The sequence below is a fragment of the Canis lupus genome, chromosome 13, assembly GCF_048164855.1.
Source record: "Canis lupus baileyi chromosome 13, mCanLup2.hap1, whole genome shotgun sequence".
Lineage (NCBI taxonomy): Eukaryota > Metazoa > Chordata > Mammalia > Carnivora > Canidae > Canis > Canis lupus.
Genome location: NC_132850.1, coordinates 23,864,558 through 23,883,598, shown reverse-complemented (window position 1 = coordinate 23,883,598; position 19,041 = coordinate 23,864,558). Strand labels below are relative to the sequence as shown.

Sequence of the window (19,041 nt, the reverse complement as noted above, 5' to 3'; positions counted from 1 at the left end):
TTGTGTCTTTTCTTTGCAATTTTACCTAAATTTATTAGCCTTGACCAACTTTGACCTTTTCAGGATAAAACACAGAGTTCATTATCCAGTCTTCTCTGACAGGATGCCTTTACCTCCCTCGCAGATTTTTCGAGAATCTTGTACTTTATAGCATGTGGTACAAGTATAATTAATGTGTACCCCTTGTACATTGGTCCCTTCCTCTAGACCATAACCTCCAGGAGGGCAGAAACACGTCTATATTATTCGCTATCGTATCCCCAGAGCCGGACCGGACATTTAGTAGAGACTCCATAAATATATTTATTCAACAAATTAGCATTTGTCATTATTGATGTGGGAGCCTATCCTAGACACACTGTGGATAAAAATATTTTTAGAGAACCCTCTGCCTTCGAAGAGCTCTCAAAACTGTTTCTATTTTATGGACATAATGGCCAAGTAATTCGAAATCAAAAAGAATGAGTGGCTCTAAATAACAAATCTAATCTATAAAGAAAAAAAAGAAGAAGAAGAAGAAGAAGAAGAAGAAGAAGAAGAAGAAGAAGAAGAAGAAGAAGAAGAAGAAACGAATAAGAACCTGGTTTAATGGACTAATATCCTCCATCCTTGAAGTGGAAAAAATACTTGAGAAAATGGTAGAGATCAGTGAGAAAGTGGACATATGTATTTTCTTTTACACTGTTTCTAATTTATACGAGTGAATTATGTAGACTAGTTAACACCTAACACGATTGCCACAACTCGCAGCACATGAACACCGATAGAGCAAATTGCACCTTTAAGTGCTCCTTGACTTATAATTCTCTCAAGTGGCCCTGAAACTTACCAATCTGGCACCGTGTCCCAAGTGCCTGAAATATTTGACAGTCACATGTACCAGTCTTAGAACAGAAAGCCCCGTTAAGGCATTCATGAGGACAAGAACCTGAAGGACCAAAAAAAATGAGTTATCTTCTGGCGTGCATCAGTTCTTATAAACATAATATGTCAGGATTTAGCTTGGACTAGCTGTAACCATTATTAATTCAAACAGAACCCTGGGCTTTTTGCCTTGATGAGCTAAAGAATTAAGCCCGTCAAGTCTCTATCTAGTTCATTTCATTATGTGTGCTGTGAAACAAGAAAGACAGGCTTTCACATCTCAAACTACCCTGAGAGCAAAGGTTAGCTTCCATCAAGCAATCGAAAGGTCAAGTTCCCATGTAAGGAATCCTTGTCCCAGATGATGAGAACCAGAAATACACAAGCTGCAGAAGATTCCGTTGATGGAGTTTGGCCCCAGTTGCACGTCCAAAGGGCTCTATCTCCAGGAACGAGTATTGTATTAAAGAAGAGCAGCCATCATTAGCTCGAGGAATCAGGCAAAATATTAAAAAACTCAAAAGGGGGGACGCCTGGGTGGCTCAGTGCTTGAACATCTGTCTTTGGCTCAGGTGTGATCCCGGGGTCCCGGGATCGAGTCCCCATAGGGGTACCTGCATGGAGCCTGCTTCTTTCTCCCTCTGCCTGTGTCTCTGCCTCTCTCTCTCTCTCTCTCTATCATAAATAAATAAATAAATAAATAAATAAATAAATAAATAAATCTTTAAAAAAAAAAACCCTCAAAAGGAAACTCTCAAAAAAAAAAAAAAAGGAAACTCTCACTTTTGAGAAGGATAATTAACCATTTCATTCAAAGTGTGTGTACTAATTAATCCTCAGGCTCATTTACAAATAATACATTCTTTTTGACCCATACTTAATTTTAATGGGGTATAAACCAAAGTCATGACAGGCCATCACCAAAAGAAAAATTTCCCCAAAGGATTCTGTTGAAAAGAGGAAGCAAGAAACTATGAGATTCTGAGTGAGTCTGAAAAATGCAAATGAATCACAGTGAAAATTTTTCCTGTAATAAGGAGAGAGGACAAGGAGCAATTGGCAAATTTCAAGCAGGAAGAATTTAAGGAACACATCAAGAGAACACATCTCTGAGTCACCATAAAGTAGTACCTTTCTGGACTATGTTAAGGTCATGGAAGGCAGTTAACTAACTGCGATGATTTATCCACAATTCTGCCCAAGTCAAGAATAGGAAATCCCATTGTCCTTTTTCCTGTAAGGTCCATTGATCTAAAATGTCTCTTTACATTTAAAGACCTACAACTCTCTAAGTACCTCTTAACTGAAGAAGATTGAGCTGTTTCCATTTTGATCATCAACACAGGTAAGAAATTATGTTTTTCACAAATTTAAATGCAGTTTTTTCCCCTTTAAATTTTATATTAGATCACAATCTTATGTTTTTAATATAAATAGCTAATAAATAAATACATTTCTCAACATCTAGACACATGGATCCCGTTCAAAAATTTATTTACAGCCCAGTTTATTCTCCTGGAAACAAGCATCAAACCAAAACTAGCCAGGAATTGCTCTTCTCTTAAGTAAAATGAAAAACTTGAATTAAATTTCAAACTCTCATCAGCATTCTGCTTAATGAAAATGGGAGAGGGGTAAGCAAAAATAAGGAGGCCAAGGAATCAAGGAGCCAGTAAATGATTCAGAACAAAGTTGTCTGATACCCAGTGATATTTCTTCCTGTCTATGTAGTTATTACTGGTCAGGAAGCTATATTAGAAATAATATTACTATTATTACTATTACTACTAATAGTAATACTATTACTATTATTACCATCCTGGCTCAGTTTTCTCTATGCATTAAGTGGGAATAGTTAATTCAATATATCTCTGAAAGGAGACTTTTAAGAAAGCAAATCCAAAAATGAAGGTGTGACACCCACCTTTTATTTTGCTTTCACCCCAGTTAATAGCTTCATGGAAGAAATATCTTGGAGACGTTGCTTCCAACTTTGAAAGACAGAAATAAAAATTCATGATGGTTAAATTATTCAAATTCAAGTCAAACAGGAAGTCTGGGAAATAGTTACAGATGCAGAAATTATAAAGTGCTGACTCTGTGTCCTGGGCTTATGGAGGCAATCTCAGTGAAGCCCTCTGACCTGGTTTGGTCTTGCCTCTTACCTGGCTTTGACGAGTCTTTAATTTCCCTGAGCTCGGTTCTTCCCCTGCCCCTCTGTCCTCCCTGAAAAAGAGCCTGGGTAAAGTCTAATCTTTGCACTGTCTGCTCTGCCTACAGAAGATGCTCTTCTCTGAATATTTCAAGTGCGGAAGGGTCTGGAGAAAATGCACGGGGCCAATGGACCAGCAGACAGGGATGTCCACATGGCCTGCCGAGCCATCTGTGAAGACACCATCCACAGAAGCTTCTGCTGCTGCAGTGTGCGTGTGTTGCCCTCAGTCTCCAAAGAACTGACACTTTAAAGTTCATAGAACATTCAAATATACCTTTTTATAGACGCCCCACCACTTTAGGGTAACGGTTAAGAGTATGAATTATGGAACCAGTCAGACCTGGATTAGAGTCCTGATTCGAACATCACATACTCTTAGGCAAGTTTCCTAACCTCTTAAAAAGAAAAGAAAAAAAAAAAGCTTCCTAACCTCTTAGAGCCTTCTTTTACTTGTGTGTAAAATGGAATGATGGTACCTACTTAATGGTGCGGTTATGACAATAAATTAAAGTGATGTATGTAAAATTTCTAGTGAAGTGACTCCCACATAGAGGATCAGCAATAAAGAGATTTATGTTAATCTAAGCAACCCAGATAAACCTTAAGATTTCTGGAGGTCAAGAGAGCTTACTAGCAAGTAATTGTGGATTACTAAATCTAATCAATTAAATATTTTTATTCAAACTCGGTGACAATTCAGTGTATGGTGTGAAGCAATGACCTTTCCAAAAAGCATTCTTATGTTCACACACTCCCAAGATCTGCCACATAATTGTCAAATTGAATACCGACGTTCTTAGAAAAATTGAAAAGGGCAAGGAGAAAGGGGGGACAAGGAATGTGATTTCGGGTCAAAGTCCTACCTCAACAGATCCTGGTCTCCTTCCTACACACTGAGTTTTCTTTTGCCATTTTCCAGCGAAGTATTTATTCTTTTAAGAGCCACATCTGCCCCAGGTCAGGGAAGAGACTCCCACACTCTCCTTCACACTTCAACACTCCTTCCTGAACTCCTTGCTCAGCACTACGGCTCCAACTTCACTGTTTCCAGTTCTCGTTCCTCCCAGGTTCTATCCTCACTGCTCAGTCTCCCCTTTTTGCCTTTGCACCTGTCTTCAAATTAAGTTAAAATCACAACAAGCTATGACTTTGATTCCCCCAAGACAACAAATCTTATCATCTCTGTAGCCATAGCGTTTCCAACTGTCTACCTCTAGCACAGCTACTAATATTCCTAAGCACTGGAGTGACTTCAGCTCCAGTGACTTCTCTCTGATGCTCACTAAAAATATATTGTGGCTTCACTCTGCCTCATATGGGCTTAGTAACCTTGAACAAATGATGTAATCTGCTCAGCCCCAGTTTCCCAATCTATCAAGTAGAATAAGAGTAGAATTGTATTCAATGAAATGGGGTAAGTAAAGCACCAAGAGTAGTGCTGGGCACATAACAAGGGTTGCAAACATGTTACCTATTTTTATTATTAGGCAAAAACCGAATATGTCAGACAAGAATAGACCAACTCTAGAATATATCATTGTTTTGCTCCATATCCTCTTACCCGATTCAGGCTACACCTCCATCGAAATTCAGGTGCTTAGCACACCAGCCTCCTGGTCACAGAGCATCCTAGTTACCTCAGCATCCTATTTACCACAAGGTCCATGCATCATACTACATTTGACCAATGCTAAGACAAGGCACATACATAGCTTTTACTTTTCTAACCAACCTGAATGCAGAATGGCATATACATATAACGGCATTATATGTATAATTGGGAGCACTTTTATTTTTAATTCATATAAATAATGGCAAATAATTGATGGGGTTTTAGATTCAATGAACAAGTAACACAGAAATGGCCTCTTTACAGGTCTTCCTTCACTAGGCTTTGAGTATCTAGACAATAAGCACTGCTACTCATGTTATGTCTCTAGTGCAGTTCTTATATGTCATCAAAAAACACCAGCTGAACTGAAAATAGGCATTATTCAAATGGGAATGATCTGCCTGCCAAGTCTGTTTAGAACCATGACTATAAAAGATTCTGTTGAATCTCCCTCCACATCCTCTCAGCCCACCTGCATCTGGGTTTCTGTGCCCATGGAGACACTTCAACTCCAAGCCCTGGCTTCCTTGTCTCTGTCTCAGAGCAGAATCCAAGCAGGAGAGACCACAGAAAATGCCTTCCCAGGGCTATAAGGCTCCCCAGAGGCCACCCTCAATCAATGAGAGATGGGAATCAGTAGATAAATACCCCAGCTTCCCCCATCCCGTGGAGAAACAATGCTGCGACTCATTCTATGCAGCTCCTCAGGGGCCCCCCACCAACACTCAGCCCCAGAAGCCCCTCCTTAACATACTCTTAGATTTGCTTCCTTTCTGGACTCACTTCTCTCTCATTTGCCCACTTCCCAAATAAATTGGCTGCACCTAAGTCTCTGTCTCCGTACTCGCTTTCAGGAGAAAAATTTTGCAATGTAACACAAATGCAAAAGAATTCCAGGCACTGGGTGCACACATCCACATCACTGATAAAAGATGACAGCCCATTCTTTCTCCTTGCTGATAACATCTCCACAGGAGGGTGGGAAGCACAGAGAGGCAGTCTTTAGATGAGAAATCACTGCAGCCTACAAATATACCATTGACAGAAGTCCGTGTCTATCCTTTCTTTGCTCATTGTTCATCTTTGCCAACATAGTTCTGAATCCTAACTTGCACAGATATCTATACATCAGGGCTCCCTCCGTCTTCCTAGAGCAGGAGTTGTGAATCAGTGGACAAGAATGCCCTCAGGACAGATGAAATTTCAATCCTAAGCAGTGCGACTGTGATTATGATCTCACTGCCCTTCTTCAGCATTTCTTCTTTTAAAACCTGTTCAGATGTTAAATAATTGTGATGCACGTTCACTAGCTGCAGGAAATAGAGCAGGTGCAGACGGCCTGCTCTCCATTCTCTCTAAAAGAGAAGTCACGAGAAGGTAAGCATGTCCCTCACTTAGCTAAACAAAGGTAACTCCTTTGGGGTAAATTATACAAATTCTAGGAATATCTAAATGGAAAACAGTATAACCTCATCCACGGATCTTTATGTGATCACTTAGGGGTGTATTTCACAGATTTTTGACACTAGTGGATTAACCAAAATGCATTTTTTTCCAAAATTGGATTTTCTCCTGAGTCATGCTGATGTCTATTTGTGGTTAATATGGTCAACTGACAAATATTTAGTTAAATTTCTCAGAGAAAAATCATTTTAACCACTTCACATGATACATAAATACTTAAGTACACAAAACACCATTTTTAAGGGAAAAAAGTGTTTCCTTTCTAGACAATCTTTTGCCCATTTCAGTACCAAAAAAAAAAAAAAGGATTTCTATTTTGAATAAGAATAAATTAGTTCTGTCCTTTAAATTATCAGATCCATTTTCAGTTCTCTTTAATTAACACCAAAAATATACAAATTCAGGCATTTACCAGAAAATACTAGCAGAATTTATTGCAATTCAGGATTTGACAAAGGTCTCCTTGAATACATAAGCCATTTGCTATATAAATACACAAATCACGTTACTTTCCCATAAATGCCTTTAAGTTAGGATTCTCTACTTCCCCAACTATCTTTTACAGAGAAATATTTTTTAAACTCATTTCCTTGAACATTCCAATTGTAGTTTGAAAATATTGCAATTATATCATCCAACATCCTTTATATAAGGGGACCTAGGCAGGAGGGCCTTCTCAGATTCAGGGCTACACGCCCCTCCAAAAATGAAGGTTACCTTTCCAGAAGTGTCTGTCACTGAGATTTGTCAGACACTATAAAAGCTGTCAGAACACCTCTGATGCCCTTTTGATGCCATGATACTCAGATCATGTATACCTTTCTCTGCCCCCTTTGACTTGTATTTGTCCAACTGTCATTGCTCTGATATCATGCTGAATTTTTAAACCAATTAAAAAATTTCTGGCAAGTAGATGAGATTAAACCTCCCACACATGCTGTGAGCCGATCGCTAGGTATCTGAGGTGAACAGCAAAAAAGCACTTGACCGAACAAGTAAATGTGAACTAAGCATGAATTTGAGGATTGCAGAAAGGCAGTAGAAAAGTTACTTTGCCTCTATCTCCTTCCTGTCTTGTTTTTAGCATTTTATTCCCCTTCACAAAGGTCTCATTGTTGAAGTGACAGCAGAGTCCCCAAGCAGAATGGATTATTTCTCTGCCTCTCTCCATCTGAGGCACAACCTACCTGGGCTGCTAAAAGAGCTCTTTTCTGTCGATTTTCATTAAGCCCGTTTCTGGAAGAAAACAAAAAGAACTTGTATAGTCAAAGGCCCCTAAGCAACCTGAACAAGCCTTTCCCAGGAGAGAGCTGATGTTTTCCTCCTGATTTCCATCACTTTATCAAAGAGGTCTTTCTTGGTTTAACATTAAAAAGTCCCCCTCCCCTCTTGGAGGGGTTAGATTTAGGTGGTGGTGCTGTCTCATTTTACAAAATCCAAGAGTGTCCCCAGATCTCTCCAATCTCTGATGTAAACTGAATTTTAGGAAGGAACTTCAAAATAGAGAAATAAACAAAATCGTGTAATATTGTAGTACTGACACACACAATATTTTTCTCCACACGACTTCATAAAACTGGTGAGGTAAGTATTCACTTTCTCCAAACATAATAGTTCTCTCTTTCCACATCATAAAGCATAGATTAACGTTAATGGGAATAAGACATCAAACTGATTTATCAAAATCAAATGATGAATACAATTCTGCTTTTCATTAACCAGATCGGGTTAGTCCAAAAAATGATTTTCCTGCTGGAACAATTTTGTTGTTTTTATCATTAGAAATTGTTTTACTCTATGTTAAGATACAGCACATATATAATCAACAATGTATATTAATAATAACAATATAAAAGGAGAAATTACCCCACATAACCTCTTTATAAACCTTTGAAGTAAAAAAAATAACAAAAAATAACAATAAATAAATAAATAAATAAATAAATAAATAAATAAACCTTTGAAGGAACATCTCCTTAGTATCTACAGTCAGTGGACACCACCAAGAACCCATCTTATAATTAAAATGAAAAGAAAGACTTTTTCTTCACAAATAGGAAAACGAATGGCTGATAATTTTTAATTCATGGAACTGTTTTTTAAAGAACTACATCTCATGCCCTTATATTGTAAAATATTTAATGGTTTTTTTCAAAAGCAGATACATTTATCTGCTGAGCTATGCTCATTCCCATTAACTATGTTTTAGAGGACAGAAAGAGCAAAAAATACTCACTTTGATACTTTTGTCGAGATGGATGACGCACAAATATATCCTGCCAGAGATAAATATATAAAGATAAGAATGGGGAAAAAATTATACAATTTTCTTGGTCCCATGTTCTGGTTATTATAATGGATCATTTTAACTTAAATTCTAAATCTTAGACTGAATTCTATGAGTTAATTTGCATTTTCTAGTGGATTTCAAGCAGCAAATTCCCTGTGAGACATGAGGGGGAATTTTAATCTGGATAGAAGGAACAGTGTACCTAGATTCATGGAGACATAATACAGAGGAACGAGCGCTAGAATTGGAGTCAGAGATCCAAGTTTTAGTCTTGGTCCTACCACTTAGTAAATGCCAAGCTTAGGCAAGCTAGCAAAAACATTAAAAAATGATGGTATTGGGCAAGTGCATCTTTAAATACCCTCCAGCTCTCAATGCTCTATGTCATTTTCTCCTTGGAACTTCAGTTACTCCAAGGATTGGAAGACAGGGTCCATGATCTTTCTAGTCTTACATTTCAGTAGATCCTCTCACTTCCCCTACAAATCCCAAAATATACAGCTCTTTTCAGGGATTAAAAACTAACAAGTGAAGGTAAATAAATGCTCTCCTCCTGAAAATATTTTATAAACATTAATTTATAAATAAAATCACCATAAAAATAATAAAAAATCAATTATTAGCCCTAAATGATAAAGTCCTTCTTAAAAACAACTTTTTGCCATTCTTCGGGTTGATGGTATGATGAAAGGTTAAGGACTTGATTTCTCTCTAATTATAAAATTTCAAATGTTTAAGTTATACAGACAGCTATTTTAAATCATCTTTTAGAAAAGAAAAAAATAAAATCAGAGTTTCTTCCAGTATACTTGCTTATCATGAGAAAAGCCTAATTTTAACATTTGAAGGAAAGAGTCAAAAGATGAAAAGTCCCAAATTATCTATATTACTAAGAATTTTCAGAAAGACGGTCTGGGTGTCATTTAGTATATATCCATTCCAATGACTTCAAAGTAATTTCCAGTACAAGGGAAAATTGTTCATTGTACTTGCAAGAGAAATTAAGACACAATAAAATCAGGTAAAATTTCACGTAAGTTCTTACCTTGTAAAGAAAACAGTATATGAAGCAAGAGTATACTCCAAGGTATCATTAAATTGAGTTTCCTCACAATGTTCATTTCAGTGGAGCTTTTCTCCCTGAAATGCAACCAAATTGTTGGCCTTTACTATGATGGCATCGTAGAAGTATCCGTATTTGTAGAGTGCTCCAATTCTTGTAAATATAACTTTGTAATAAAGTAATTCAAAAAGAAATTCCTGTCTTTCTAACTACATACAGCATCTGAAGCTTTAGAGCTTGCAGGCAACCCCAAACCCTTTAGCGGAGTCTCTCATTAGTGATGCATGGCAGCTGCTTACCTAAGCCCGTATTGGTTACACCTTACCCCACTCCTGCACATCACACGCCTTTTTATCCTATATTAGCCCTTTACAACTTCTAGAGACAGCAGCAGCAAAAACAAAAAAACAAAAAGCCTATTGTTATCTCCTGATGTCACAGAAGATAACCATTATTCCTAATTGTTGATCTATTATCTGTGTTTTATTCATAAAATAATTACCTGACCTTTGGGGAAAAAAAAGGTGAAATAAAATCCTATCAGTTTTCTAATGCCTAGATGTTCTCATAACTTTTTTAGAAATTAAAAGTAAATGAAAATTATGTGCATATATTTTCCACTCAAATCCCATTACAGTGTAACCTCAGCTGGCATCTCACATGCCCACACATCTTTCTGTTAAACATTCTGCAACAGAAGTGGAAAATAAGCCAAAAAAAAAAGATGATATTCTAATATCCGACTTTACAAAGAAATTAAAGTCATGCGTGTAGCCCTAAGACCGTCCCTTCACAGCCCATTCTTCCATCCTCCATGATGGGTACCTCATTAGACAACAAAGGAGGACTTACTCCAGCGCTAAGAGCATTCTGCTCTGGAAGCGATTAACTGACTACTCAGATGGGAATCACAGAACAGCTCAAGTACTTCACAGTGAACCTTACAGAGATGACTTGAGCTCCATAAATGAGTGAAAGCCATGCTCATATAAGGGGTGCACACCCCCTATAGCAGATCCCATCCATTACTTGCACTATTGTCATGCTTGTTTACCAGATGGGGGCACAATAGTGAAGAATGTCCAACTACTCAGGAACCACCTTGGAGACAAAAGCACAGCAGTTAGTTCTTAGCATTTTGTTGGACTCAGACAGCTCTTCTGTGATGAATTCTCATTCTTCTGTAAAATATCCCTGATATCCTCATATATTACATGCCCAGTGTCTATTTTGTGAACAGTTCCTTACTTGTGTCCGAAATTCAATGATCTTTCACTCTTGTTCTAAATGATTTTAATCCCTTCCCATCACCTACATGATTGCTAATTCTATGAGCCAAGAGATGTTTGCTTATAAGTTTGTGCTTTTAGCATGAAAATACATTATAATTCATTAAAATAAGTAGCTATGCCCCTGTCTATGTACTTGCACATGTACACTCATTTTAAAATTTTGATGGATAGGTTTAGAGAATTGAAGCATAGTATATATTTAACAAATATTTATTGAAAGTTTATTCATCATCACTCTTAAACTAATTAGATAGTGAATCAATATAATTCTAAACAGATAGGCTTATTTATGGTTATACCCTAAATACTGTTCCAAAAATATGTATCTACTCAACCATAATCAAAACTATAAAATATTCTAGACACTTAAGAATATGTGACTACAGAATAAATTTAAAAGCCCAGTATGAAATTTTTTTGGAGAACAATAATTTTTCTCCAAAGAAATTTTTACCTTTTTTCCTCCAAAGAAATTTTTAAATTAAGAGAGCAATTTTGTTTATGCAGAATGCTATTGACTCTTTCTGGAAAGGGTAGAAATTATAGGTAACAAATATACATTAAATTCCCTCCTTAATTTATAATAATTTTTCTTGGCTTCATGGTTTCCTGTATAAGTCAGTCTAAAATATGAAGAATCTATAAATCATATTTTGGGATTTTTTTCCCCAGTCTATTACTGTTTGACATTTTTCTTTGAACTGAAAATTTTTCACAAGTGACACACATGTGAGAAATTCCCAAGTGGAAACCAAAGTCAAACTTCACAATTCAAAAAAATAAACATTTTTGTAATACTGATAGATCTTTCTAAACATTACCAGAACTTGATGAGAAAAGGTTGGTAAACAGAAATATAAAGCCATGTAAAAAGTATTCATTTCTAGTGTAAACTTTGACATTTTATGTCCTTAATTCAAATGTAACAACTCCGAGGTTCTCATCTCAAATTTCATGTGGTATCTTTAAACTTTGGATTCAAAAGAATCACAGCCATTTTCACCAGTTTAAGTTGGAAATTCCAAGGCTATATCATCTGGCATTTTTATTACTGTTTTCCTGTTTTGAACTATATGCATTGAAACACTATAAATTGCTTTTTCTGGTAAAGAATATAATAGAGGGACACCTGGGTGGCTCAGTGGTTGAGCAACTACCTTTCGCTCAGGGTGTGATCCCAGGGTCCCAAGATCGAGTCCCACATCGGGCTCTCTGCATGGAGCCTGCTTCTCCCTCTGCCTATGTCTCTGCCTCTCTCTGTGTGTCTCCCATGAATAAATAAATAAAATCTTAAAGAAAAAAAAACCAAAAAGAATATAATAGAAATCATAACAGAAATTTTCAGGGTGACCTTTGTTCTATAGATAGAGGTTTGGTATATGCTTTTTTCCTATTCCTCCTCCATCCAGGCTTATAGTTGGTAGTAGACTAGTAAAGGAGAATGAACAGCAGCAAAGAAAACAATGACAAATCCCAAGGTCTTTTTCAACTAACTACATTATGAACACGTTACACCAAATGAGGTTACATGAAAATAGGCAAAATAAACTTTTGAGAATAGCTACAATAGAATAAAGAGTTTTGATAAAAGATTAAACCCAGAGGCACAACAAAGGAATTTATGACAGTTGCTACATGTAGTTATTACTATCAAAATTTAGTTGACAGCTTTTATATTTCATTCTACCGTGACAAAGGAACTTTGGCAAAAAGTGAGTCAGCTATCAGCTTGTGAAGAGATATTATGTTCATAAGAAGTCTGAGGTGACTACATAATGCATGGAATAAACAGTTCCCTTTCTGCTACAAGAGCACTGCACATTTTCCCACATGGAATATGATCTTTAGAAAGTTGACACCTGACAGCCTATTGGCCTCAACATGCCACATTAAAAACAAGTGGCAAAAATGGGAAAATGTTGGCCTTCTACATCAATAATTTTTTAAAGGGGGTGTAATTTTAATGAAGTTCCTTATCTTTGGGAAAATGTAATGTCCTTGGTGATTTGTATAGCACTCATTTTTCATTCATTGAGACCAAATCTAAAGTAAATAACATTCGATTCCCATCATATCACATTCTACTAGTGAAATGCAATTATTCCTTTCTTTACTAAACCAAGAACATTTCAGGTTCAGTGATGTTATCCAGAATTTGTGATCATTGAGCAAACAAAAAGAATCCTATATCTTTGACATGATTCTAACCACTCTGAATTTAACTACCTTATTATAAGATAGTTTTGCAGTATTCTATTCATGCTTTCAGGAGGTGCGTTGCTTGGAGATTTCTGGGATGTTTCATATAATTTAATTTACAAATGGCATTTATCTTAGCTTTTCTGAATCAAGACTTGATTATGTGTCATAAGAGATATCTGTGTTGGTCATGATTTCAATCTAAAGCCCACTCCCAGAAGTTAATGTGTTATATTTTATAAGGACATTCGTTTTTCAAGTTGCTGTGGTGTCATTGATTTGCAATAGTGTTATCTTGAAAGAAGCAAAATTCCTACAAGTTTCTTCTCTTCCACATTTTAATATCATTTTAAGATATAACACCAGTATTTCTGGCAGTTCTCTTCATTCTCTAAACTACTATAGCTCTATGCATTTATACTATATAGTGTAATACATAATGCACTATATATATAAAATAATATAAATTTGTTTTTCATGTTTTCATTTTAAATCTTCAATCATTTTAGGTGTTCTTATTTTAGAGTTGTCGAGGGATAATGTTATTTGAATTTCTCAGGAAGAGGAGGGATATAACCCTTTGTGTTTGCTTCTTATACTTAGGGTGAATTACCTCAAGGGTTTTATAATTTTGAATTTTAGGTCCATGTCTGTAAGGTGTTTGCTATGGAAATCTTTTACTCCAGGGCTGAGAATATGCCCCACTAAAAAGATTTTGCATCTGCTTCTGTCAATTGCTCCAAGAGATTTCAGTTAATCTTGAGGATTCTCAGATTACAAAATAAAAATTCAAATCCCAAACCCAAAGTAATGGAAGGCCAACTCTAGTTTCTGCTCTGTTTTTGGCCTCTAGTGATATCCCTTACATTCTCGTGAACTCATCCAACCACTTAAATGAATGGCTCTTTTATTTGATTCAGCATATTTAAGTATTTCATAGTTGGCAAATGTTTAAATCACTTAATCTGCCATATTGCCAAAAACAGAACCATCAACTATCAAAAATCATATGATCTTATTCTCTAAGTTACTGATTTATATATTTTCAACTTACTTTTCCAGCTGAATTACAAACATGTAATATGGAGCCATCTATGATTCACAGGGAAATACTTAACTAATTTAACCTCTACTAATTTTAACCAAGTTATTCCAAACAAACACAAATTTATAAAGAAAGCTTTTCAAAACATGTCATAGTTGGATCAAATTATTTAAAATATAAAAGAAGACCTGTCACATATCTAAATGTCATGGTTGGATGACTTCATATTACATCAGGATTCTAACTTAGACACCTGACAACATAATTTGTGACAACAGCCACTGCAACAGCCACTGGAGAGTCAAACATCAGCTTATCCTCTTTCACCTTCCCTAAATTGGCAAGGTTGGGAAAAACTGCCTTTGGAGACATAGCATCATTGTGGTTTTCAGCAGAACACAGATCAGTATAAAAAATAATTTAGAAGAAACCAAGTCTTTCCCTGTGATTTGAGAGCCACATAAAGATTGGAAAATCTCAAAAACAATAACAACAAAAAAATACCCCCCCCCCTTAACCTGACGTACCCTCTCCCTGGCTCCCAGCCTGAATTAGATTCCTACTGAGTTACATGAAAAATTATCATTATCCCCCAAAAGCTACAGTAGAAACAAATTCATTCTCTTGGAAGGTTTTCTTTAGTCTTGAACAAGATAAGTTTATCAACTTTACCTTAGCATACAGTAATGGTTCTCAAACTTTGGTGGGTGAAAGAGTCACCTAGGGAGTATATTAGAAGCACAGATTTTCAAACCCATCTCCACTACATCCCATGCTTTCTGATCCATGAATCTAAGTGAGTTAGACATCTGTATTGTAATAGAGAATCTCACTTTGGGGAAATTAAATACCAAACTAGTTCATTGTAGTACGAGAAAGGAATGCAAGTGAATTACAACTATGGGAGCATTGACAGATCCCACTGGAGGGGAAAGATGTAGACAGTAGAAAAATTAAGTGGAAGCTGGAGGCCGGCCTCACTACCCTCTAGTGAACAGTTTCTTGTTTGGGAAAATAAAGTCTGTATGTTATAAAATTAGCCTACTCTTTCCACATTCCTATGCAAAAAAAAAAAAAAAAACCCTCCCAAAGCAACACATCTTGATTCTCTCTATGATAGGTGGGATAGTAGCTCCCCAAAGACATCCATGTCCTAATTCTCAGACATGGGACCTGTAAATTTTACTTTATATGGCAAAAGAGACTTATAGATATAATTAAGTTAGTGATTCCTTTAACTTATATCCTCGTGGGCCCAATGTAATCACAAGTATCCTTATCAGCGAAAGAAAGTCAGAAGGATCAGAGTGAAAGATTCAAAGACAAAGATATCCACAGCCAAGGATATCAGGAACTTCCAGAAGCTCAAAAATGCAATGGAATGGGTTTGCCCCAGAGCCTCCAGAAAAAAATCAGTTCTGCCAACATCTTGATTTTAACCCAGCAAAACTCATTTCAGACTTTTGATCTCCAGAATTAAAAGTCAATAAATTTCTGTTTTAAGGCACTAAATTTGTGATAATTTGTTACAGCAACAATAGGAACCTAAAGCACTCACATTCTCTTGCCACCAGGAATAGGCACCTGACATTAAACAAAAGAATGGGGGCACCTGGGTGGCTCAGTGGTTGAGCATCTGCCTTTGGCTCAGGTTGTGATCCCAGGGTCCTGGAATGGAGTCCTACATCAGGGTCCCCGCAGGGAGTCTGCTTCTCCCTCTGCCTGTGTCTCTGCCTCTCTCTGTGTGTCTCTCATGAATAAATACTACCTTTTTTTCAAAAAGCAAAATAAAGTATAGTTGTCCTACAACTGATCCAATTCTTCTCCTCAGGTATTGAAATATAAATCACAGACATAAAAGTCACATGTAGTCATAAGGTGTGGGCCTTGGAGCTTTGTGATCACACAGAATTAGCGGGCAGCTCTTTGGCAGTCTTGTGCATACTGTTAAATATGCAAAGAAAGCTATGAGAAGAGAAGTAGGAGAAGTAAGAAAGTAGAAGTAGGAAAGAGGAGAACAGAGCAGATGGTTAGAGCGAAGCAAAGAAGTATAGGATGGAGAAAATGCTTCACCACATTCTGGTTTCTATGACCACATCTACTATCCACTATCCAATAACTTTCTTTTTAATTTAATTTGGCTAGAATTTCATTCCCTGACATGCAGTGATCCATGACTGACGCAGAAGGACTGAGAAAAAAGGAGGATGACTGTGATGGTTGATTTTATGTGTCAACTTGACAGGACCACAAGGTGCCCAGATGTTTGGTTAAGTATTATTCTGAGTGTGTCGATGATGGTGTTCCCGATGAGGTCGACATTTGAATTGGTAAATTGAGTGAAGCAGATTGCCCTTCCCAATGTTGTCAGGTCTCCCCAACCCACTGAAGAACTGAATAGAACAAAAAAGGTGAGTAAGGAAGAGTTCTCTGTCTCTGCTTGACTGTCTTTGAGCTGGGACCCCAGTTTTCTCCCGCCTTTGGACTCAGACTCAGACTCAGACAAAAACCAAGCTATAGGTTCTCCTGGGTCTCCAGCTTGTTCACTGCAGATCTTGGGACAAGATCTTTCTCCTAGTCATCTCCCAGATGGTATTTATTCTTCCAAGGTCCCCAAATAATCTGCTTAGACCCAAGAAAAACTGGAAAACTGTGATAATATATATACGCACAAAACCAGGTTAAATTTTCCCAGGGAAACCTTCTTGAAAGGTATTAGGTAAGAGAGGGAGATGAAAGTTGTGAGTGAGAACCCCAAGAGAAACAGAAATGAGGCCTTGTAAAATAGTCCCATTACTCCAAAGCATCGTACTGACTCTTGCTCATTCTTCTGTTGTCCAAGAGCCAGATCCAGGAGAACCCCTAAGTTAGACTCCTATTACAGTGCTCCACTTATGGGAGTTCGGGTGACTTCAATGAAAGGGAAGTTGTGACAAGATTGGAAATTTAGGAGACATTTTTGGGGGAACTGAGGATCTTAGGGATAAGGACTTTCACTTAAGAATTCTATGGTAGTTGGGACACCTGGGTGGCTCAGCAGTTGAGGATCTGCCTTTGCCTTCGGCTCAGGGCCTGATCCCCGACCAGGGATTGAGTCCCACGTCAGGCTCCCCACAAGGAGTCTGCTTCTCCCTCTGCCTATGTCTCTGCCTCTCTCTCTGTGTCTCTCATAAATAAATAAAATCTTAAAAAAAAAAAAAAGAATTCTTCTATGGTAGTACGTGGACACTAGCGGGCAGGACACCATTGGATAGATTAGATTATAGTTCCCAGTTCTTTATTCATATTCTCCTTGTTATAGAATTACACGTCTTCCCTTTTTTAATGTGCTTTCACAATACCTCCCCCTGAAGTAGAAAAAGCATATTTCCCCTCCCTATTGTTGTTTAAATTGGTCACACGACTTCTCTGGCCAAAGTAACATTAGCAGACACAATTTAAGCAACACCTTTAGATGTGCTTAAATGTTCTCTTGCACTTCTGCTATCTATCAGAAGAAGAATATGTCCTGGGGAGCTAGTACAGGGACAATGAGGAAACATATGGATTCCAGCCTAAAACAACCCCTCAAGGAGCTGACTCCCATGGCTAGAAATTAATGTGTGGTATGCCATTGAGATTTGGGGTTGTTAGCTATATGAAATATTATTGTAGCTTCAATCTGACTCATTTAGAAGAGCCAGTAAGCAGAGGTGCCTGGGTGGTTCAGTTGGTTAAGCATTTGCCTTCAGCTCAGGTCATGATCTCAGAGTCCTAGGATCAAGCTCCACCTCTGGTTTCCTACTCGTCATTGCTCTCAGCACAATGTATTATAAGTGTATTTCTTTATGGTCTGTCTCAACTGCTGTGGATATTTGAGGGCATGGGACTCGTCGTAATCTCTTCCTTTCTTAATCATCAAAAAATATTCCTTTAATTGAATAAATTAATGTGTTCTTCTGCTATAAGACCTTTGTGGGAGTAGAGTTTTCATAGTCTCTCCTCTTTTGCTATTTTTAATCACACTTTCATCCAGTGGACAAGATTAACTCCTCTGGCCAGATAAACCTCACAGGTCAAGCTAACATATTTGAGTTTGTAAAGTTAGTGAGCCCAAGGTTCAAGGAGACTTGTTGACAAATATCTGTTGCTTTGAATTCTGAATTAAGATTGCAATTCCAACAGTTTTGAAGATGAAGAAGGAAGACTATACAGAGCAATGGATAAACTGCAGGACTTTTTTTCATGGAGAAAAGCAAATCATTAAATGTCTCGTCCTTACCTTTCCTTGTTTCCCAAGAGCCCCATTTATTGGTGGAAACATAAAACTGAAGTAAAGCACCGGGTTGCCTCTCAGGAAATTGTGCTGCTGCTCTCAGCTACTATTTGGCACTTACCATTTAACTAATTTATATCGCTATTTATCTTTTATGAGTATGTCTATCACTTCTACTAGATTAATAGGTGATTGAGAGCTGTAATCCTGACTATACATCTTTCTATGTCCCCACAGGCCTGCATGAAGTGCTTGATATAAACTAATGCTTAAGAAATATCATTAGTGGTGATGGCAATACTGAGGTTAATGATGATCTCCCTCTCCTGATATGTCCACAGAACTTGGTGGGCAGGAGGGTGGGATGGTGTGGGATGGGAAATAAAGCTAGAAAGGGAGGCTAAGTCCAGATCATGGAAAGCCTTATATTCTATGCTGAACACAATGGAGTTGCTCCTGGAGGCAATTGAAACCTGTTAGAAATTCCAGGGGCCATTTAAAGAAAAAAAAAAAAAAAAGCTATTTGATAGCCGAAAGCTACATGCAGTTGAATTCAACATTTCAGGGGTCCAACAGCTGGCTTACTTCTTTGAGTTTAATTGCTTTCATCTTCACACAAATATTTCACCAAAAAATTCTCCTTTTCATATAGATGACAAGACAGAAACCCCCCGAAGCAGGCAGAGGGAAAAAAAAAAAAGAAATATTCACATAAGTTCTAAGTTCTAAGACACTCAGGGTA

At 37.3% G+C, this 19,041-nt stretch overlaps 1 protein-coding gene across 3 annotated transcripts in view; it reads right to left on the bottom strand.

Moving 5' to 3' along the window:
- OTOGL (otogelin like) overlaps window positions 1-9,585 on the bottom strand; it is a 131,750-nt gene extending 122,165 nt beyond the window's left edge. For 2 of the 3 annotated variants that reach the window (XM_072772890.1, XM_072772892.1), the window contains exons 1-5: window positions 9,491-9,585; window positions 8,392-8,431; window positions 7,343-7,391; window positions 2,789-2,855; window positions 830-928 (exon numbers count right to left, since the gene is read on the bottom strand). In XM_072772890.1, the coding sequence (XP_072628991.1) occupies window positions 830-928; window positions 2,789-2,855; window positions 7,343-7,391; window positions 8,392-8,431; window positions 9,491-9,566 (331 nt within the window). In that variant the 5' untranslated portion in view covers window positions 9,567-9,585. Of the gene's footprint in view, window positions 1-829; window positions 929-2,788; window positions 2,856-7,342; window positions 7,392-8,113; window positions 8,279-8,391; window positions 8,432-9,490 lie in introns of those variants that run through there. The other variant, XM_072772891.1, reaches the window with a different exon arrangement.
- Between the last annotated feature and the right edge of the window lie 9,456 nt (window positions 9,586-19,041).